The sequence below is a fragment of the Phalacrocorax aristotelis genome, chromosome Z (assembly GCF_949628215.1).
Source record: "Phalacrocorax aristotelis chromosome Z, bGulAri2.1, whole genome shotgun sequence".
NCBI classification, from domain to species: Eukaryota; Metazoa; Chordata; class Aves; order Suliformes; family Phalacrocoracidae; genus Phalacrocorax; species Phalacrocorax aristotelis.
The window spans coordinates 14,247,978-14,270,830 of NC_134311.1; the positions used below are offsets into that span (position 1 = coordinate 14,247,978).

General features: G+C 38.9%; 1 protein-coding gene across 1 annotated transcript in view; it reads left to right on the top strand.

Moving 5' to 3' along the window:
• LVRN (laeverin) overlaps positions 1 to 22,487 on the top strand; it is a 42,413-nt gene extending 19,926 nt beyond the window's left edge. Inside the window, exons 7-20 of the mRNA XM_075078970.1 lie at positions 1,731 to 1,874; positions 2,209 to 2,274; positions 2,410 to 2,475; positions 3,537 to 3,706; positions 5,162 to 5,238; positions 8,241 to 8,380; positions 9,719 to 9,774; positions 11,068 to 11,221; positions 12,096 to 12,190; positions 12,811 to 12,918; positions 16,665 to 16,835; positions 18,924 to 19,064; positions 20,721 to 20,796; positions 22,254 to 22,487. Coding sequence (XP_074935071.1) covers positions 1,731 to 1,874; positions 2,209 to 2,274; positions 2,410 to 2,475; positions 3,537 to 3,706; positions 5,162 to 5,238; positions 8,241 to 8,380; positions 9,719 to 9,774; positions 11,068 to 11,221; positions 12,096 to 12,190; positions 12,811 to 12,918; positions 16,665 to 16,835; positions 18,924 to 19,064; positions 20,721 to 20,796; positions 22,254 to 22,400 — 1,611 coding nt within the window. The 3' untranslated portion in view covers positions 22,401 to 22,487. The remainder of the gene's footprint in view (positions 1 to 1,730; positions 1,875 to 2,208; positions 2,275 to 2,409; positions 2,476 to 3,536; positions 3,707 to 5,161; positions 5,239 to 8,240; positions 8,381 to 9,718; positions 9,775 to 11,067; positions 11,222 to 12,095; positions 12,191 to 12,810; positions 12,919 to 16,664; positions 16,836 to 18,923; positions 19,065 to 20,720; positions 20,797 to 22,253) is intronic.
• The last annotated feature ends 366 nt before the right edge of the window (positions 22,488 to 22,853 follow it).

A 22,853-nucleotide genomic window follows, 5' to 3' on the forward strand; every position in this document is an offset into this window, starting at 1 on the left:
AGGTGACTACTGGAGATCATCTGGTCCAATCCCCCTGCTCAGGTGGGGCCATCTAAAGCAGTTGCCTGGGGCTGGGTCCAGGTGACATTTGGACATCTCAAAGCATGGAGACTCCACCACCTCTGTGGGCAACCTGTGCCAGTGCTTGGTCACCCTTGAAGTGCAAAAGTGTTTCCTGATGTTCAGAGGGAGCCTTCTGTGTTTCAGTGTATGCCCATTGCCTCTGGGACTGGGCACTGCTGAAAAGAGCATGGTTTTGTCCTCTTTGCACCCTCCCTTCAGATATTTTTATACATTGATAAGTTTCCCCTGAGCCCTTCTCCAGGCTGAACAATCCCAGCTCTCTCAGCCATTCCTCATGTCTGACATGCTGACATGTCTGACATGACAGTCCCCTCATCAACTTCATGGCCATTCACTGGACTATTTCCAGTAGCTCTATATCTTTCCTCTACTGGGGAGCCCAGCACTGGATCCCACACTCCAGGTGTGGCCTCACTAGGGCTGAGTAGAGGGGAAGGATCACCTCCCCTCAGCCTGCTGTCAATGCTCTTCCTAATGCAGCCCTAAATACCATTAGTTTTCTCTGCTGTAAGGGCACATCGCTGGCTTATGTTCAGCTTGGTGTCCAGGAGGACCCCCAGGTCCTTTTTTGCAAAGCTGCTTTGCAGCTGGGTGGCCCCCAGCATGTCCTGGTGTCTGGGGTTGTTCTTCCCCAAATGCAGGGGAGTTGCACTTCCCCATGTTGAACTTGATGAGGTTCCTGTCAGTTCACTTCTCCAGCCTGTCCAGGTCCGTCTGGGTGGCAGCATGACCCTTTGGTGTATCAGCCACTCCTCCCAGTTTTGTGTCATCTGCAAACCTGCTGAGGGTACGCTCAGTCCCATCACTCAGATCATTAATGAAGATGCTGAACAGGACTGGACCCAATATTTGCCACTGGGGTACACTGCTAGTTACTGGCCTCTGACTAGACTTTGTGCCACTGATAGGCACCCAATTACACACTGAATCCTGAAAATTAAATTTACTGGCTCTTTACGAAGAGAAAAATCAGTCAACAAATTCAATACTGTTAATGGAATCCTGTGTTCTTCTCCTTGAGAAGTAGAAGTGCTCAAAGTGGCCTTCAGTGTTTTAAAAAAACATGTTTTTTATAATGAATGAATGAACCATCATTTGATAAAAAGGAAACTTCACTGATTTGTACCAAAGGAGCCGTTTTGCCTCCATATTTCTACTGGATGACAGGAGAAATAATGCCACATAGTTAAGCCTTGCTACCTTTAGTAGCTAATTTTTTAGGTTATTACTCAGGGTTGCAGCAGAAGAAACAGAGAATTTAGGAGGAAAATGCTGCTACATTAATGACATACAGATGTAAATGAGATACAAGTTTTGAGTTTTCAGTATTTGTGCATTTGCTCTTTAATATAGTTGACATATTTTTCCCTGAGAATGACACTGTAATTGTCTTTGTCAGACCCAAGCCCACAGTCTTCTCAGATGTAAAATTTTCACTGCCCTGAGTAGTAATGATGTTGCATGTGGAAAATGTTAGGATCAGGTGTGAGGCTCCTTTTACTTCACGGGGAAGTAAGGGAGGGGAAAAAGCATCGTTCCTTGTTTATTGACAGACTATTTCTACTAATGCTAATCCCATAATTACATTCACTCCTGAGAATAATTATATTCTCTTCAGATCACTTAGGTTTGTCTTTTTCTTGTAGGATACAATCTTTTATGATCATGTTGTACAACCTGTCTTAAGGGAAGACAATGAAATAGGAGTTCGATCACTGTCAGAGAGTGAAGACAAGATCAAAGGATCATTTTCTTTAATGTCTCTGTTTGACAGCATCACGTACAACAAGGTTAAAAAATATAAAATTCTTTCCATTTCTTGTATATTCTAAACTAATGGTAGGTTAAACTAAGTGGGTTTGAGAGGAACAGTGGAATATTCTGTTGAATTACAATTATTTTTGTAGGTAGTTTTGTCATTCAATATTTGTTTCCGCTGCACACACAAATATATTGGATGCTGCAAATCTATTTGGCTATGAAAGAAACAGTGGAAACATTCTTAACCTCCATGAAATATGAAGCATAGCCTGATAAACTTCTCTGAAACATAGTTTGAAAAAATATTGCCATAATAATTGCAATAATAATTCATGTTTTCTCACAGTATTTTCTCTACTCCAGGGGGCTTCTATTACCTGGATGCTTTCTGGTTTCCTTACTCAGAAGTTGTTTATCAGAGCACTAACTGTAAGTTTGAAAAACTAACACCTTTATCTTGATTTGTAAGCTTGAAATTTAGAATTGCACAAATCACTGTTTGTCTTGTTGATGTTTTTCACTGAACCCTCATGAATTCTGATGCTTCTGTTTGTTTCTGTACAGTCATATCTGAAAGAATTTTCCTTCTCAAATGCTAACCAAGATGATCTCTGGACCCACATACAGATGGTACTCATTTTATGTCTGGTATTCTTGCTCTGGTCTTTTGCACAGTCCAAATTTATATAGGTTTGTAGAAGAGTGCACTGGAGTTTGGCTATCCGTAGCGCAGTCTTTTTTTGCATAAAATTTGCTGTGCTGACTCCTTCAGCTAATGTCTTCACAAGTGTTTATTTGGCTGCGTTACTGCACCTGAGATCAGTGGAGCTAGGTGTAAGGAGTAGAGAGATGAGATGGGAAATCAGGGCCAGGTGGAATTTTGGGTTTTATGGAGATTGGTAAGCCTACATGAAATTGCATAGCCTGTTCTTCTGGGGCTTAAGTTTTGTCAGATCAGCATGTGTGACGCTCTGGGCTTGATGATCCAAGACCCTGATATGTCACAAATTCAGCAAAGTCTATACCAAGGGGGGTAGCTCAGCATTTTTCCCTTTGCTGGTTTTGGCAGAAATCTGAATAAAAAACCAGGTGCTAATAATAGGTTTATTTTTTAAAATTCCACTTTCCTGTTCCTCTAAAGAAGGATTCCATTGTGTTGCAGACTAAGTCTTAATTTAAGAACAAGATTGCCGCAATTTCAGATATACAAGGCTGTCACATCTTTTAAGCCAACAGAGACAGTACCAGCTCACAATAGTTGGGACTCCAGCTTAGTATCTTTTTCAATCTGTCTTTACTGTTGAGTTTGTTGATTAGGTAGTCACTTAAAAATCTTTGTGTTCTGGCAGCTTTATTTGAGTGAAATTAACAAATTAAGTCTGTCGTAGACATACTGGGATGTAAGAATATTAACACTAAAAGAGAAAGTTTAGCAGTCAGGCTGTAAGAATGAGAAATGTCATCTCTGTATTCTGTAAATCCGAAAAAGGCTTATGCTGTTTTTGTAATTATGTCAGTAATGTTCTTTTCACTTTGTTACATAGATTTTTGCATGAATCAAAGACCAGCAAACTGGTTCTAAGCAGTTACATTTTCTCTAAGATGTTAAAACAACCCCTAGAGTGTTGCTGAAGTAATATCAGTAAGTACCTGTTTACTATTAATAATTATAATTCCTGTTTCTCTTGCAGGTTGTAGATGCACAGGATGAAGTTCAGTTGCCCGCATCAGTAAAACAAATAATGGATTCCTGGACGTGCCAAAATGGGTTTCCAGTTTTGACATTAAATCTAAGCACTGGCACAATCAGTCAGGAACAATTTCTTAATAAAAAGAATGAAAACAGTACTGATTCTTACAAGTATGTTTAGCTCGGGTTTTATTTTATGTTTATACCCTATTTTTTGCAGGGAACTCTTCAGTTAGGACATTATGTTTTGACCACCTAATTTTTTTAACTTATGTTTTTTCATGTCATGAGCTGTCAATAAAATTTGTTTGAGAGTAGAGTTTGCAATAGTTCTGCAAGCCACCTGTTTTGGCAAAAGGTTGCTTTCCTCTGGAGTAGTGACTTTTCCAGCCACATAATGGCTTTGTAAGGACAGACACAGGCCATGAATAGGTTGCAGGGCAGGAGTTTTTCCTGGAAATATCTTTCCTCATCCCTCAGTTGTATGGACTGGGCACCTGGATGAACCATGTTGTAGCTTCTTTTCAGGGCACATATTCCCAGTCTCTTCTGCTTGGCAAGGGCAAACAGGTTGCATTTAAGTACTTATATAAATGACCCCTTTCTCAGAAAATGCTGAGTACCTGACATGCAGCTCAGAAGTTCCTGTTAGTGTACACTGCCAAGTCCCTGGTGCTTTTGCAACCTGTGCTACTTGTTTCAATGCCTAAAAACAGTGATAGAAGGAGCTGCCTTTGGTCATCCACTTTGGAAACCCATGGCTAGAGTTTGAAATTTAATGAAATTCAGCAGCCATCATGAGTGCTGGGATGTGTGGACGGGGCCTGTGGGATGAATTCTCAGGTGGGGAAAAAGTATAATGGAGGGCAAAGCCCAGAACAGTTTTTCCCTGGCTGCTATTGCTCGTTATACAAACAGCCAAGAGAAATTTTCCTGAGAACTAGAGTTTCCTTTGCTTCCAAGCTCCAGGAAATGCAGAGGATTAGGCCATTCAGTGTCTTTGCTTAGCTCAGATAAGGAGTTGCAAGGTACAAATGTTAAATCCTTTACTTTAGTTTCAGCAAGAAGCAATGGCATGTGAATTTAAGCAAATCCAGGAAAAATATTACAGCATTTTTCATTTTCATGAGCAGCTTCAGGGTTTTGTAGCTTTCATCTGTTTTTGCCACGAGGTTTATGCTCCCTCAGGAAGGAAATTACAGTTGTCAGAATTACAGTTGTATTGCTTGCCTGGAGCCTTTTTTAGTAGATACTCTTCCGTAAAGGAGCCTTACATTCTCTAGAAATAGGGTGAAGTGTAATACTTGTGGAGAATAAAACTACTGCCTGAAGAAAGCAAGCCAGTGTATAGAGATACAGTGGTATTCAAATACGTAGCATCAAATAGTAGTCTAGATATGAGTGCCTATTTACATCCATGCTAAAACTCGCTTATCTTGGCTGAACCTAAGTGCTGATACAGCAAAATTACCACCATCTGATGAGGTTTTGTGTATCAGAGAGGAGAGAAGGCAGATGGAGATTCTTGTAAGAAGGAACTAATCTGCAATCTAGTTTAGCATCAGCTGAGAGGGTTGGGTTTTTTTAAAGCATAAGAACTAATCATATTCTCTCTTCTTTGTTAAGTAACACATGGATTATTCCTATTTCGTGGATGAAAAATGGATCATCACAACCTTTAATGTGGCTAGATAAAAGCAGCAGTAAGTAATGTGTTTTTTCACACATGCTAAAACCAGCTGATAAAAACACACCTAACACCTCTATAAACAGAACTTCAATTCAACAGGGAGATAGAACTTTATTTCAGAAATGTCTATCTATTGTGCTGATTTTATTCTACAATAGCATGAGATTTTCAAATAGGTTAATATATTGGTTTTTTTCTATGTTGTATCACACTTCAGTGTATGTTTTTAATAATATGGTAGAATGCCTATTATGAATAGAGACTTTCACAGTACCTTTGATTTTGTAATTTTGTACAAAAACCCGAACTCCTAGCTCTTTATGCTTCTGTACTATTCTTACTCCAGCAGATCCCATTGGTGTTAATGAGTGCTTTTGAGTAGGATCTCAGCTGTGACATATCAGAAAATGATCAAGCTCAAATAGTAGGTACGAAGACTGAAAAAGGTTAAAACCAGCTTTGTGAAGTGGCCCAACATTATCACACATGGATATCTGTAAAACCGGAAAATTAATATTTTCAACACCATGTGATTTAATGTTCATGCAAATTAAATGCAAAAATACTCTTACCAAAAGAGTAGAATTTTAAAAAGTTTTAAAGGCTTACAATAGAAAAATGGGTTTATGGGCATCTCCAAGCAAATAAAAAATTCAGTTCTTTCTCATCTCAGTGCTTTCCAATAAACAGCTATATTTTTTGAGAAAGAAGAAATGTAGTCATCAGAAGGGGGTAATTGTTGCTCTTTGGCAAGTCAGCCCTGAACTCCATCAGGTTTTGAATCAGTTACAAGGAGATGCAGAGACTGATGTGTTTGTGGAATGCTTAAGAGGAAAACTACAATATGTTGTGTGCTACAACATATACAATATCCCAGCTCTCCACCCTCTGTTTGCAGTGGTTAAAAGCTACTTTCCCTCTTTTTGAGGTAATAAGATAACTCCAGCGGTCATTTCACAGTGTATGAACAAGTAAATAAGCAAACAGTGGATGTTTATTTCTTTGAATGCTTTAGAGTTAAAGTTAAAGAAACAAGTGATTGCTAAGGTGAAAAATTAGTAAATTTGCAGAAGAGAATTTTTAGGCAGCACTTGCTAGAAGGACTAGTGTCATGCTAATTTTTTATTGCTGAAGTGATTACAGTTCCATTTCCTCACCAATCACGTGACTTAAGAGCTACAGAATTTATGAAAAAAACCCATCATGTTACATATGCCTGCAGGGACTAAAGTAGAAATTCAGGATTAAAACAGATTCCACTTGGATTTGAAAGCCATGTATGAAACTTAACAGACGCTATTCTGTCAAGGAACTTGCATTTATATTTTACGATTAAAAGAAAAATCCTTTTTAAGTTTTGATGCATAAATAAAAGAAATGGCTTCTTACAAAGGTAGAAATGTTAAGGGTAATTTTAAATTCAGTTACCGTTTTGTTCTTGTGAGGTTGAAATGGCTTCTAGTGGAAATCCGTTAATGTAGTCATTCAGAGGTATTCGTGAGAATGGTTTGGTAAATGAAAATGAGGGTTTTGGTACAAAGCACAATTTTAACTTGAATTTTGGAATAGTTGATGCAGTGGCATAACAATACCTAACAAGGAAACCTCTCAAAAGCACTTTTGTGTATGTGTATTTTTGCTGCAGATAGCTCTGCAGGAGTTAATTTATCTTACTTCTGAACAGGTTAAATTAAACTCTAAGCCAGAAATTGGGCTGATACCAGTAGCCAAGAATACTCATTGAGCACTGCACTCTACAGTGTTAAAAGCCTGTCCTGTTGGCTTAGGACTCCTCAGGCAATGTCTACATACTTAGTCTCTGCCCATGCAATTGTGTTGGTCATGGTCCCTGAATGATACATGTCTCTGCAGCATAAAAAGACACACTAGGAAAAGGGTGCTGTTATGATAGAACGTGTTTCACACACCCTGGGGAGTGGAAGAGCATAGTTTTGTTATTTAGCTGGATCTAAAAGTGCTTTTGATGACGAGCAGAGTATTAAACCAATATGCCATGACAGAAAGAACTGCTAGTGCCATTTTCTAGCCACCCATGCTGTTTTTAAATTATTGTGCCAGTATCTGTCATGTGCCACTTTTCCTTCTCATTTAATTTGTGAAGATGACTGAGGATGAACCCTGCAGTACTTGCTCTGTCAAAACACACTGAAGTCTCAGTCTTCGGTTGAGAGTGGAGCAGTGCTGGGTCTAGACTACTCACCAATATTAATTTATTCTCTTAAGAGAGTTTACCACCTTCTTAAATCAGGATGATCATAGCCAGTTAAAGCAGCATTGGAATCCTCTTGTGATGAGGCTGCATAGAGTCTTCAAAGCTGCACTGGCTCCTTCAGAGCCAGTAGGCTCTGTAGGCTATCAGGAGCAAGTAATCAGACAAGCACACATAAAGTAGGTAGTAGTGAGATGAAATGAGACTGCAGAGGAGGCCTTTAGTGAGTGATGTAACTCAAAAGGACTATGGGACATTTATTTAAAATAAAACTTTTGATTACTTGTTTCTTGCATGAAGAAACTTAGCTGGCTTGCTTTCCTTGATCTGTGTTTATGTGAATACTGGTAGGTAGTCAGTTCTTCCATAAGGTTCTGAGACTTGTGTTTTGGAGCAGCACTGGGAGAAGCAGGCATGCTGGCAGTGCATGCCCTGCAGCAGGCATGTGAAAGTATTGCTCCTCATCCAGACTGTTTATTCTTGGGTAACCTTTCTGAACTCTCCCAGCTGCCTATGAGATAAAGGGTAGGAGCAAAGTGGGTCTTCAGCCTTCCCTTTGCCGTCTCAAGGTGCTTGGTACCTGAGGAGTCAGTTGCTTCTTGAAGTTCTGCTGCTGTGCAGAGCAGAGATCACAAATGCACCGAGCTTTTGGGCGATTTTCTTTGAGTCCAGTCTCAAACTTGTGTCTCAGATCTCAGAGGAGCCCCAAGCCCAGTCTTCATAAATACAAAAGAATTTAGCAGGGCACAGAAAAGAAAATGATACATTTTAATGTCACTTTACAGAAGTATTTCCTGAAATGCAAGTATCGGAGTCAGAATATGACTGGATCTTGCTAAATGTGAATTTAAGTGGATACTACAGAGTGAATTATGATCAATTAAACTTAAAAAGATTAGCACACTTGCTTGAAAATGATCCAAAGGTAAGATCATATTTGTTTTCTCAAGCTTATAAATAGATTCTTTCAATGTATTTCTTCTTGCAATTCTTACCAGTAATGACACTGATGAAAAGCTGGAACAATGAGAAACTCATGTATCACGTAAGAAGAAATGATACACTGTTGCACCACTGAAGTTACTGGCAGTCTTCCATAGTGGAAGAGGAATAGGCCAAAATAGCTCACATAATCATGAAAAATAACTTTACATGAGATTACATTCTGTCTTCAAAGTTGTCTTAACTGTTTGTGATTCTTGCTATCTCTTAAATTTGGCTGAAAGAATTATCAGTATGGATGAGTGACTGAGCTTTATCTGCTGTTAGGTAACCACGGAGAAGGAAAGCTGGGAGAAAGCTTTTTGATTCCATTTTTCCTCAAAGCACAGTATTTCTGCCAGTGAAATTTTAAAAAAAAAAAATCTGACTTGCCTATACGTGTGGCTGTATATGGGGTTGCATAGTATTTAATGTTGCCTAGCCCTAGAGTGAGCCAGGGGCTCCAGTAGTAGTGTCAGCTCATTGGTTTTGCTTTAGTTTAAGCTTTCAGCATAACAGTAATTTGTGCAGTCAGATGACTTCTCCAGAAGGTCTGGACAGGAGGCTGATTCAGAGCATGCAGTGTCGTTAAATCTTTCTATGGCACACTGGCTTCCTTTCTTCTAGGCTCTTTTCTTTCACAGCAGATCTAAGTCAGCAGGAAATTAGGTGTGTGCTGACTTGGGCCATTTGATGGCACTGATCAGTGGGAAGGTTTGCTTGAGCAGTGGCTGAGCTGAAGGGGCCTGGAAGCTGGGAGAAGACAAGGAGGGACCAGCAGTCCTTGCAAGAGCACAAGCTGTAGGCAGGGGTTCACCCATGGCTTTGTCTCTGTCATTTAATTTATGATGGTGCCAGACGCTCTGCTCTGAACTCATCTTAGTATGTATTCAGAACTAAGGCCTCAAAAGGAAAAGATGTACCAAAATGATATAACTAGGATATTTTTAGGAAATGTAGCATTTCCGTATTTTAATTTTCATTACAGCATGCAAGATGGGTCTCAAAATTCTGTGCTTAATGTACTATAGCTGTATATTTATATATATTAAAAATATATTATGTAGCTGTATAGTTACACAGTTATATATATAAGCATCCCTAAAAGCACATATGTATTTTCAGCTTAAAATGCAGGATCCATTTTATGATGTTTTGTAGGAGATTTTGGCTTAGAAAAAGTGTTAGGATCTTGTCTCATCCTTCTGAAACATAGTAAAGTTTTTTTAAACTCTTAATGACGCGTTTAGGTCTATTAACACCATATGAATGCTTTCTGCAGGTTATTCCCACTGTCAGCAGGTTCCAGCTGATAGATGATGTTTTTGCGTTGACACAGTAAGTATGTTTCAAATATGTCATAGAAAATTATTAAACTACATGGTTGCGTTCAACATTGATATTTCTGCTTCATTCATTCCTACCTATATATGCCCCGTAAGAACAACAGCTGTTTTGACAAAATGGTGGGGGAGTTAAGTACTTAATACATTCTTCTGTCAGTGCTGAGTGATTTATTTCAAAATTTCTCTTAACTTTTATTCCAACTCCAAGGAAATATTTTAAATAATGCCACTGTCGTGAGGTTTTTATGGACTAACCTATATTTCTTTTAACAGAAAAAAGATCGTGAATAAACATTCTGAATTTTCCTTAATTTATTCTGGGCTATGTCAGCTATGCTGTCCTACATCACTCTTAATACCTCTTCCATTTCTCTTGCTGGTGGATGACTCAGTTGTTCATGTCTGTGGTGCTAGGGAGGTCAGTAGTACTGCAGGGAGCTGAAGAAGCCATAAATATGTCTGTGCCTCAAACATACCAGAGATCCCCAAAACATCAGACACCTATGATGTGGGAGCTCAGGGAGGAGGTGGCCAAAGTATACTCCCTCCCCCTCAGAGGTAGCCCATGAAAGTAGCTCTGAGAGGAGCAAGTAAAAATTCCCATTCCTTCTCTCATACAAATGGCCTTTCTTGTGAAGAACTTAGTGTGTAATAACGAATGTAACTGTGAAGTATACAACTGTTCTCCTATGTAAGTACACGAGAAGTGTTTCTGTTCTGGAGGAGAGGGGTTGAATTGGAATTTTACTGGGAAAGAATGAATTCCTTGCTAATTCCACACTGAGACACAGAAATACCATGCTGAAGTTGCTAATTCCAAGAATGGTGTGCATGTGAATTAAATTGTTTGATTTTTACAATAATATATATTTCACAAAAGAATCTGTGATGAAAACATGTTGTTTAGCAGTAAAAATACAGATGTATTATAATTCAAAACAGTGGTCTTCATTTTGTTCTAGTGAGACTAATGCATGCTGTAAATGTGCCTAAACTATATCCTGCAGACACAGGCAGACTACAGTCTGCATACTGCTGTGCTTACTGCTGTGATCATCCTATTACTTTGATAGTGGCACTGTGCTCTGTAATAAATGTTTTGAGAGTTCAGCTTTTAAAGACACCGTTGTTTTGTATTTATTTTATTTTTCCAATGTCTTTTCTAGGTCACTCTCCATGCAGTATCCTGATGTTTAGTTGTTAGTTTCATAAATAAACAGAAATTTATGGTAGGTAATTGATCTGAATAGGTATACTCAAGTATGAGGTTTTTTATCTTCAATAGGTTTGGATACATTCAGATTGAAACAGCACTTGAACTAACAAAGTACCTTGCCAAAGAAGATGAACTCTTCATATGGAATGTGGTTTTGTTAAACCTAGTACCTGAGAATTTGGAAAGTACTCTGAAGAACTATGAAGTATATCCACTTTTAAAGGTATCACCTTTTTTGTTAGTTAGGAAAGATACTAGACCATTTAAATATATCAGACTGAAATGAATGTAATGATGACTATGATCAGTCATGGTTCTTGTTATTCCCTTTGCATGATTTTGTCAACTTTTTTTTTAAATAGGAGAAGGCACTTATTCATATATATTAGTCAATGATAAATATCATTGAATCATAAGCAATTCTTAGGGTAAAGCGGAAATCTATTCACATTCTTTATATTGAGCTTGATCCTAAGATTTGGTAGAACTGAGAATCTGGAAAATACAGTGATCGGTCCATAGTACATAGTCAGTAGAAAGTAATGAGAATAACACTGCTATGTATAAAGGGGATATAGAACGTATGTGCTCTGTGATTTGTACTGCCTTCCAGTTCTTCTTCATGGAGAGAAAGAAGAAATTGGGTTTAGATACTAAATGAGATGATTCTCTCCCATATTTGAACTACCTGAGATAATATTGTCTTATTTATTTCCTTGACTTCTATTTGAAGACGACTTCACTATTGTTTAAAGTTCAATCCCACAATAGTAGTTCTCTTAAGTTTTAAAAGTAAAGGTAGGTTTAAAATGTGTGAGAAGAACTTATTTTTCTGTCTTTTTCTCTGAGAATGAGCATTTGTTTTCTTTCATAATGAGTTCAAAGGTCCTAGTGATGTGAAACAGTAACTTCCCAGTTTGAATGGATGTACAGGGGTATTGAATTTTAGACCCAGTTTATATACTTGATTTTAATGTGTTGTGCTCTCAAGAAATTATTAGTGGTAAGTTTTTAGGGTAAATCTGAGTAAGTAAAGAAAAACACAGTAAAATTAAAAGTTACATCTAAATTAACTTTTCTTTCCCTTCTTTTAAAAGAAATACCTTTTAAAGAGAATGTTGCCAATATACCATTATTATGCAGGTTTTATTCATCAAAATGTTGATGCTTTGGAAGATGACTATTTTGCTCAGTAAGTATTCTGCTTCACTTTGAATGTAACTGAATTGTTATTTTTACTGTCCTGTAAGCGTGTGTTATTTATGATGACACTTCCAACGAAACTGCAGTGTTGGGATAGTTTGTGATATATTCTGTCTCTTCAGTGAGCATAAAAGATGATAGTTTAATCATCTGGGTGGTAGCTTTTGTTTATGAGAGAACAGGTTCAACAGGCTGCTGCTAGCTGGGGAAAAACTGACAGCAATAAACTTCAGACATGATTTATGGATCAATCACTAGAACTTTAAAATAGTTCATTTTGCAAGGCTACTGAAGCCATGGTCTTGAATGTCAGGATGATTTGGAGTAGATGCAGCTAGTCTCTTAAAACTATCAAAGCAATATAAAACAAACAAAAAACTAAGGAAAATGATGGTACATTGGTAGCCTCACTAAAATCCATGAATATTGATGTCAGGAATCCATTATTTGTAGTTTAATTTTTTGTTTTTATTAAACCTCAACTGTTCCTAGTAGAGGTTCTCCTGGGTTAAAAGCATCGTGCTGAAACTGTGCTGTTCAAGCACGGTTCAAGTACTCCAAATATGGAATACACATCTTTTATTCTTGATATTTTGGCTTCCCTTCAAGAGTGTATTTGGAAAAACTTTTTGCAACTGCGTGCTGGCTGGGCCTCGAAGACTGTTTGAACCTGTCATCTGAACTGTATGCTAAGTGGATGGACAACCCTGAGTACAAGTAAGAATGATAATGTGCTCTTAGAGGTGTGCATGCGTGAGTGAGGTGGAAGTTAAAGGGCTCTTTAATGGTGGAGGCAGAGTGAGAAATACTCCTGTACACTGCTCTTCTCTTGACAGAATGACAGAATTTAATCCTAACTGCGCCCCCCAACCCCCTCCTCTTCCCTAAATCCCAACTTTATGATTTTGTAATTATTGCTTTTTACATGGACTTTGCAGGTGGGAAGATATAGATTTTTGCCATGAAGACCAAAATCTGTTTAGTCACATAACAGTGAACCTTAGATTAGAGCTAATATCCCATATTGTCCAGTCCTCTTGCTGCAGTATAGCCTTAGGGTTATCATGTATACCAACTCAGTTTCTAAGCTCCTCTTAGCAATACTGAGTGAAATGGTGTTTGTATGATACAGGCATCTGCTCATGGTGAGCTCATCAAATTGCCTTGCATGTTCTGTATTCACATAAAGAGCTGCTGGGAACAGCTGTCAGTTCTTATGCTGGTATCGGAGCCTAGTGATCAGGTTTCTGGTCTGTGAGGATGGAGTCTGGGCTCCACCAGGATCAGACTTTTCTGTATTCAAGTATTGCATTGTTAAGGAAAATTTATGATGTATTGAAGTTATTATTCTCTTTTCTTCCCTCTTTCTTTTGATGTTTTTCTATGCAATGGTCAAATAGTATTGGCACTGGTGAGTGAATATTTAAAGTTTATTATTATTTTTAATTGTTGTAATAAATATTTTGTTGTTAATTGTGTCTCTGTTGATATATGTAGTTAGCTAAGTAAACTGAACTTGTACTTTTATGTTTGTGGTTTTTTAAATAGCTTCATAGTGATTATCCTTATAAAAACCACACTGTGCTTTGCAGTTAAACTGAAAAGCTTAAATAGCCTAAATACATTCTGTTATGTGCCAGAGAATGTCCTTACTATCCCATACTAAAAGCAACAATGCTATGCTGAATTCTCACACTGTTTTCAAAATAGTCACCTATCTTCCCCTATTAATAGTATTTGGTTTTTTTGTTCCTGGTGGAATGCTACCTACCTTATCTGAGTTGAAGAGATGAAAAGTCTGTGAAATATATTAGCTGATCTGGTTTTGAATTAGGTGGAGAAGATTAATGTCGCTGTCCTTCCTAGCACCGAGAAAAGTTCAAAGGGATTTTACAGCCTCACACTTCACGCGTCTGTAAGTGTGGAAAAAAATTGCAACTATGAATATTATTAAGTGGAAAAATGATCATGTTTTGAAGGAAAAGAACCATAGGAGATAGGACATTTCTTAGGTTTCAAATGACATGTCACATCTCCTGTTCAGTTAAAGAGGAGGCATTTCATATGCTGCATAGAAAAGCAAAAGGGCACAATCAACTTTTGACTGATATTTCACAGACAGACCCTTTTAAATGCTTTTACATTCTCCATCTGGGAGCAAAATTCATAAGAGCATACTATAGCTGTTCCGCCGCAGGTGGAACCCAGTAGGATTCGCACATCTGTGGATGGGGGTAGTGCTTTTCCCTTTCAGATAAGGTGATCAACTTTCAGATGAACATTTCCAAACAGTTCCTGGCAGAACTTAACTGGACTTGATACAGTGCTTTTTTTTCCTATTCTATTGAGATAACAAGCCAAGAACTATGATTCTCAGCCAGTTTCTCAGTTTTACTCTTTTTTGCTTATAGGAGTGAAGTGGAGCTAGCTAAATCAATGTATTTTCTGTGGTACTGTTACTGGCTTGCCTTCTTTTGAAAGAAGGAGATGAGTCTAGAGGGAGGGACAATGTTGCTGTACAATTTAGTTATTTACTGAAGGTAAGCATGTACTGCTGTTGCCCTTAAAAGTTAAGAAATCACTATGTCACTTCTGCATTGGCTCCAGGAAAATGACATAAAATAATCCACCCTTCTTCCCAGCAAATTTTTGCATCTTCCCCAAGATCCAGAAACGAGAGAATCCTGGCAGGCCAGGAATATCAAACCACACCACCACTCCTGGAAAAAATATCAAGATTAACAAGCCCCACCCCTCATGTAATATAACCTCAAGCTCCAAAATCCTCCTGGACCACACTGAACTTCCTCTGTGAACTATATAACATAAACCACTTCAGGGATGTCACCAGCCAGTAGACCGTTGTCCCATAGTAGGCTGCCCATACAGCCTGCCTTGAATGCTGAACGTCAGAGCTGCAGCCAAATGATACAAGCCAAATGAGCTTGTCTATTTGCTCTTCACCCACAACAACTTTACACTCAGTAACCAACATTTTCTTGAAACTATTGGAACAGCTGCAGTAGCAAAATAAATAGCTGTATTTCAGCCAAAGCAGCTTTAACCTATTATCACCCTACCATGGCCTCTTTCTGCAACTTTATTAAATGATTATGAAACAAAATTACTAGACCCTGTAACTCAGGTAACATCTGTCATAAAAGGATTCCTCAGAGGACTATTCTTTACCTTGACATAACCACTCCATCTCAGTAAGCATCATTCTTGGTGGCAAATCCCTTATGTTCCAGCACATATCCAGGTAAATGAATCCAAACTATTTTTTGCAGTAAATATAAAACATGCCCACACTTTCTTTTTTTATGCCAGTGAAATCCCTCACCCACAGCATGACTATCAAAATCCCTGCATCTTGCATTTTCACTTCTTAACGAGTGATGTCTGGCATGCAAAACACCTGACTCTCTCCCCCATTCCCACAGTCCTTCTTAGTTTCCAGAGTTTATAACTTAACGTGTCTCTACTGTTTGCTTTGAAGATTGCTGTCATATAGCCTTCCTTCTGACTAATGTTATATCTCTTTCTGCTGGTGTCACCCCCATTTTCTTTAGGATGGTCTGCTGAAACTCAGAGGAATTTTTCAAAAATTATATTTAGGTTTGAATTTGCTGCTTCCAGTTTTGGGTCTGAAGAACGGCTTTTGTGACCAGAAACTTGTCCGGTTTCCCAAGCCTATCTCCTCATCTAATGGAAGATAGTTTTTACACCTCTACTTACAATCTTGATCTTAAGTAACGCTAAGCAGATTAACAGTATACTATTGGAAAGTGAAACGTTTCATTTGTAGCAAAAGAACCCATTCTCCTACAGAGAATTAGCCCAACATACCATTAATTTACACTGATTTTAGTTAGCCTGCGTAGTAGAATACATTGCTACACTGGAAAGCATTGACAATATCTTGATGTCAGGGACACGTCATTGCCACAGGAGAAATTTTCTGTTCAGCCTTTGCACATGGAGTATCACAGTGCTAACATTTGCATTTATCACCATGTTGAAGACTCTTCCCTGGGGTGGGAGTAATAGGAGGCTGTCTGTTGCATGCAGAAATGCCCCTTCTGTTTCCATTTGTGCTGCACATAGATGAACTGAAGAAACTTTGAAAAGGTTTGTCTGGGATGATGCTTATACGGAGCCGTACACTCTTTAATGGTGTGATCCATGTCCTAGGCTGTGATTTGAAAGAGTGACGTTGACACTGTATGTACACAAAATAGCTTGGTCCAACTGTTCAGAAAAATGTTTTTGGCTTGCCTTTAAACTGCATGTTTAAATTATCAATAAAGCAATCAAATTTCCTACCTTTAATAGATTGCTATTTTATATTCTTTCTTGTGCATCTTTTAATTGCAAATAAACATTTGTTTTCAGGTATGTGTTAACTGCTGATTTTGACTTTACAACAATGCAGTACCTCTTAATCATATTTTGCTTTGCAGAATTCCCTTTTTAATTAGGAGAACAGTTTGCTGCTATGGTGTTGCAGTGGGAAGTGATAAAGAATGGAATTTTGCATGGGAAATGTATAACCATACTGACTCCACGAAGGAAGACAAAGACATCCTGCTCTCTGCCATGGGCTGTGCCAAAGATTCATGGCTACTTCACAGGTGACCTTGATCAAAGTATATATTTGTGTATATAGACATAAATCATAGGAACACAAATACTGTACTGTGCAAACCTGATGGAGGTTTGTCTGCCCCAGAAGCATGTGCCTTATAGACCACTGGAAAAATCTTAGAGAGTTTTCTTACAGGGAAAGTATGTTAAACAGGGCAAACACAAATGACCCTTCTGCTGCTGTAACATCCCAGACGCTGGTGATCACTGAGAAAGGGATTTCCTGAGCTGGTAACTAGTGTGTCATGCCTAACATCGGGCCTGTCTTCTGTCGATATATCTTGTGACCTTTTTGAACTGAAATTGTACCTTCAAACTTTATAGCAGACTATGGCAACATATCCCATAATATAATTGCATGTTGTCTGAAAATATGCTTCCTTTTGGTTTTGTTTTAAACCTATTTTGTGTTGCCTTTTTTTTTTTTTAACTTGGAACCCATTGGCTGACCCTACTCTCTGCACTGTAAGAAACAGTAATTTTTATAATTTGCTTTGACATTTTTCCCTGCCATTTATGATTTTATATAATTTTCCCATTCTCCTTCTCCCCTGCTTATTTTGTTTCCAAAGTAAAGTGTCATGGTCTATTTAGCCTCTGTATGGAAGCCAAATCACCCACAGGTTAAGGACAAAAATGAAAATAGACTTACTAGCAAGCTTTTCTCCATTTGAAGTGCAGTCCCACCCTGAAAAGTTATTATTTTTTTAAAAATTTCCAGCCTCATAGAATCATAGAACATCCTGAACTGGCAGGGATCCATGAAGATCATCATGTGGGGCAACCTAAAAATTAAGCTATATATCTGAGTGTTGTCCAAATGCTTCCTGAACACAGTTTGGAATACTGTATTTATTATCTTTCACTGGCATCCATATAAAATCTTTTCACTTTATCAGTAAAAAGATGTTGAAGCTGAATTCTCTAATCTGTCATGTCCACATTACCTGAAGAATTCATCAAAGGACAGAAATTTGCCAGTGACTCAAGACTGATCATCCAAGAATTGGCATAAATTCAATGGGTCTAAAGCACTAAAAGTAGCAGAGATGTTTCTCCTGCCAGCCACCTGCTCTTGTGATAGCGGTGTTTTGAGAAGACAGAACAAAAACGCTTGAGAAGAAGGCAAGATGGGTTGCCAAAAGATGCCCAGACAGCTATGCTAATTTTCTGCCTAACATACGCTCCTTTACTGACTTTGTCACGGGCACAGGCTAGCACTGGTCCCTGACAAGCTCAGGGAGTTGTGATGCCCTCCTTCCTCCCTGTGCCTTAGTAGTTGATAAGCCAATCTATTTTTTGAAATACCACCCTGAAAGTCTTTGGAGGTGAGGAACATTAAGCTGGGCTTTTCTTGTCCATCAGTATGTTTTGTCCATTCTGTTAAGTATGGTGGTAGCATGCAGATGGGAGAAATCCAGCTCATCTACTCTAGCCATAAAGCAGCTGCCTGCGTAATAGTGCTCCTTGAAAATAGGAGTGTGGAAGGTGATACATTGAGGCAACGAAGAGAGTAGTTACTTATTTTTTCAAGATATTCAGGCACTCATTGCAACTGATGTCGTTGGCAGGTAGTTTCTTAAGTACTTCTGAAATCATGCCTTAGCCCCCATGAAAGCATCTGAGACCACTTGTTATTGGGTCTTGTTACAGGGGACATATAAACAGATCCCATTTGCATGAGCGTCTCGCTGCTGGCTCACTCTCTAGGCTCCACTTGTGTCACAGCAAAGTAGGTCTCCAGAAACTGAAAGGCAGTTTGCCTTTCCACAGGGTTGTCTGGTATGAGTGGTTGTCTTTCTGTAACACAGATAAGAAAAGCACATATATCCACCTGAGGTGCTACACCCTCATTTTACTGAGAAGTGGAGAGTCAGTATGCAATAACAGGGCATTTCACCAACGTAAGGACAAAAACCAGAGTGAATATATAGCTCAGTGGCACCAGCTTTGGTATAACCTTCCACATTCTGGTATTTGTTGAGACAAGAATTTTCCCAAACTGGGTGATGTTTCCAGATCATCACTGTTAAACAGCAAGTGGCAGGTACAATTATTACCTTCTTTTCTAACAGGTACTTGCAATATGGACTCAGTGATACGTTATTTTCCTCCAATTGTACTTCAGTTGTCATTTTATATGTGGTGACTAAGGATATTGGGCACCGTATAGCCTGGGAATTTGTTACAGAAAATTGGCCGCTTTTAAGTGAAAGGTATGGTAAGCAACCAGCTTTGGGTTCCCTTCTGTGGCTCTTTGGCTTCTTCCTCCATTTTTATGTTTGAGCTGTAAAATCCAGGTACAGATATTTCCTCCAGAGATAGATTTTTTGTAATCACAGAGTCACAGAATGGTAGGCATTGGAAGGGACCTCTGGAGGTCATCTCAACCAACCCCCCTGCTTGAGCAGGCACACCCAGAGCAGGGGGCACAGGAACACATCCAGGCGGGTTTTGAATGTCTCCAGGGAAGGAGACTCCACACCCTCCCTGGGCAGCCTGTGCCACTGCTCTGTCATCCTCACAGGAAAAGTTTTTTTCACATATTTAAGTGGAACTTCCTGTGTTCCAGCTTCTGCCCATTGCCCCTTGTCCTGTCATTGGGCACTATTGAAAAGAGTCCAGTCCCGCTGTCCTGACACCCATCCTTTAGGTATTTATAGGTATTGATGAGATCCCCCCTCAGTCTTGTCTCCTCCAGGCTTAACAAAACCAAGCCTCTCAGCCTTTCCTCATAGGGGAATGCTCCAGGGACAAGTAACAATTGATGCAATTCCTTAAGTATGCAGAGCAGTGTTTCCAGAGGATTTAACCCTGATCAGGGCTTAATGTCAAAGAAGAGCTCATGTCAAACACAGAATGCTTTAAAAATTAGTCCATTCATTACTGTTGCAGTGCTTTAAAGTGTTAAAGTTCCTGGAAAATATCACTCTAGAAATGGGTTTATCCACTAGCATTTCACAAGCATGGGTGTAAAATGCTGGACTAAAATTGTAACCTCTTTTCCAAAGAGAGTATGGAGAGATGGAGGTTTGGAGCACCCAGGTTTACAAGCATGGCAAGGACTAGCTACAGTATTATTCCCTAACTTAAGTCCTTACCCATCTCCAGCCTACCTGCACTGATGCAGGTAAACTGCAGTTGAGCTTGGGCTACCTGTCTCAAGCAAAGCAAGTATTTTGATGTCTTTTTGAAGATGTCTTTTCTCCTTGGCAACGGTGCAAAGCCGCAGGGCTGTGACAGAGTACATTCCTGCTGCCTTTGGTGGCAGAGGAGTCCATTGGGAGCCATTAGCAGCAACATAACCACGACCAGCCATCTGGGAGCATTTAAATACACATTTGTGTTACTAACACTAGAAAAGGCAAGTTGTAGCAGGTTTGTGTCACACCAACCTGTTCCCTTACAGAACTTTTCTGTGTCCCATACTGATGAGAAATTTGCTGGGAAAGTGACCTGTTATTTTCAAACCAAAAGGATAGTGTGGGCATTAATTTATATGCCATCCTCAAGATACCAAAAGAAAACAAGTTGTTAGATTCATTATTGGTTAGCCTTTCTAGCTCAGTTTAGCTGTATGGGCTCGCAAGGATTATCTGTTTTAAGCAAAGAATTCATGTTACCAAAGTAGAAATACCAGATCTTACTGGGAAATGGAAATGAAGGGTAATTTGTGTGCTTCATCCTGCTCAAATGTCTAAACTGAATGTTAACGATATTTCTTTAAAAGGGGAGAAAGAGTATACAATTGCAAACTTCAGCTTAGTTGGCATTTCCAACATGGTAAATAAAAATAAATAGTAGGAATATTTTAAAAGGAGATTAAATTTAGTATATTTGCTGTTTGAAGGACCTTTATCTCAATTTTACAGGTATGGGAAACAATTATTACAGGATGTATTACGAGTTATGGGAAGATTTGTCAATACAGATGTTCAGATCCAAGAGGTAAATCAGAAGCAGTTAGTTTCAACTTTATTGGCCGTTCGAAAACAGAGGCTTTGAAATCTGTTGTTTTTTAAAGAAATCATAGAATGTATAATGTTGCTGTGTTGAGACATTCAGAAAAATTATACTTCCTCATCTGAAAAATAAACATATGATCATGCACCCAGAGCTCTGCACTCTGTGTGGGCAGTTGGCTGTTAAGCATGGCAGGAAAGTGAGCTTTTGTGCAGGGTTGGATGTTGTCCTGCTCTGCATGGCTGCAGTGTAAGAGGTTGCCTGTCTGTGCACTGAACAGATGGCCTGCACGTGTGATACAGTTCTTTCCTTTTGATGGCATGGCAGCCCAGATCAGCCCACGAACAAAACTTTCTAATTGGGCGGCTGTACATCTTGAAAAGGGAATGGGTTTCGGGAAACCTACTGAAGGGTGGAAATCTCTGGGAGGTAGCTGTAGGCTGTCTTATTTTATTCCCCACAGTAATCCCCGTTAGTGCCTTGGACAAATAACTATCACTGCTTGTTTCATTCCCTTTTCTTGTCTTTTCACCTCCAGTCCAAGTCTTCCTAGATTCTTTCCCAAAATATTATTGTCTTTTCTAAACAGGTCAGCTTTTGTGCTGTCTGCATCTGATCTGTTTGTATCTGTCATTTCAAGAAAAAAACTGCTTCCTGTTTTTTTGATGTTGATTGATGAATGCATACAGGAAGTAACTGAGAAGGGATGCTTAAGGAAGAGAGCAATTCAGAGAGCTAGCTCCTAAAATCAAAGAAAACTCTCTTGAACGTTCATGAACTATAAGTTTTTCACCTTTTGCTCTTTAGGGACAAGTTAACTCCCCAGGATGGGAAAAGCAAAAGCCCAGAAGGCCTTTAAATTAGTCTTCAGGTTTGGAACTGAGTCCAAATAAATATTATCAAAGCTGTCTCGTTTTCCTCTTTGAAGTCTGTCTGTAGAGATCACCTTTGCCATGGTGTCTACAGGAAATGTACCAAAAGTTGGCCTGCTGGCATCTTAGGTTGCTGGTTGTCATGCTGACATCTATTTCATTCCTCTTCTTCATTTCCTGCTCCCACTATGTATTTCTTTGCTATTTTTCAGTCCTCTGTTGTCTTCTGCTCATAAGACTGATAGGAAAGACTTCTTGTTCTGTGATTGTATAACAAACAGCACAAGAGGATTCTGCTACCCAACTAGTCCGAGACACTGTGTGGTATCACCAGTACTAATGAAGTTGGCTGCCTTTGAAATGATTTTGAGAGGGATGGCAAAAGGGCACATTCCTGATGTGCAAGGAGCTTTCCCACCTTAGTGTTAACCAGTAAGGTTGCCCCATCCCCTCCTTAGGCCCTGCCATCTCCCCTTTTCTATGCACTTCTGTCTAAAGCATCTGTCAGGTACACAGTTACTTCCTGCAAGTGAAGTTGTGTGAACTAAGCTCATGTGTTTCTTTCTTCAGTTGCAGGTTTTTTATAATACTACACTGGAAGAGGATGAGAGAGTGGCTACTACTCTACTGCTGGAATTTGCAAAATTTGAAAATATGGAAAGGAGAAAACTGCTAAACAAAGTTGCCAGCTGGTTACAAAAAAATGTAGATGATTGACTTGGAAAACAATTTCCAGGATATTTTAGAGTGTGACTCACTAGCATTTTGGTATTCATTTTAAGATGTAATTAAAGATAAAACACATTTTTATGAGTCCTGTGGTTGTCTTCCCAAATGGAAAGTCAGGCTAAAATAATTCATAAAGAAAAGAAAGATTCAGCAAGAGAAATAAGAGATATATTTTCATATTAGATCTAAATTAATTTCCTACAGGATGAGTTGTTAGTAGGGATGTGTTGCCAATATTAATCTAACATACAGACACAGTCCCAAGTCCTTTCTTTTTTCCTGAATAGTCTGTGGCAAAAACACATGAGGATCTGGGAAAGTTTTATATTCTTTTTTGTTTATGGTTTGTACTGTGGCCTTGGGAAGTCATTTAATCTGTCTCTTTCCACTTCTGTGTTTGTAAATTGCAGAGAGGATAATAATTCAGAACAGCGCTGTGAA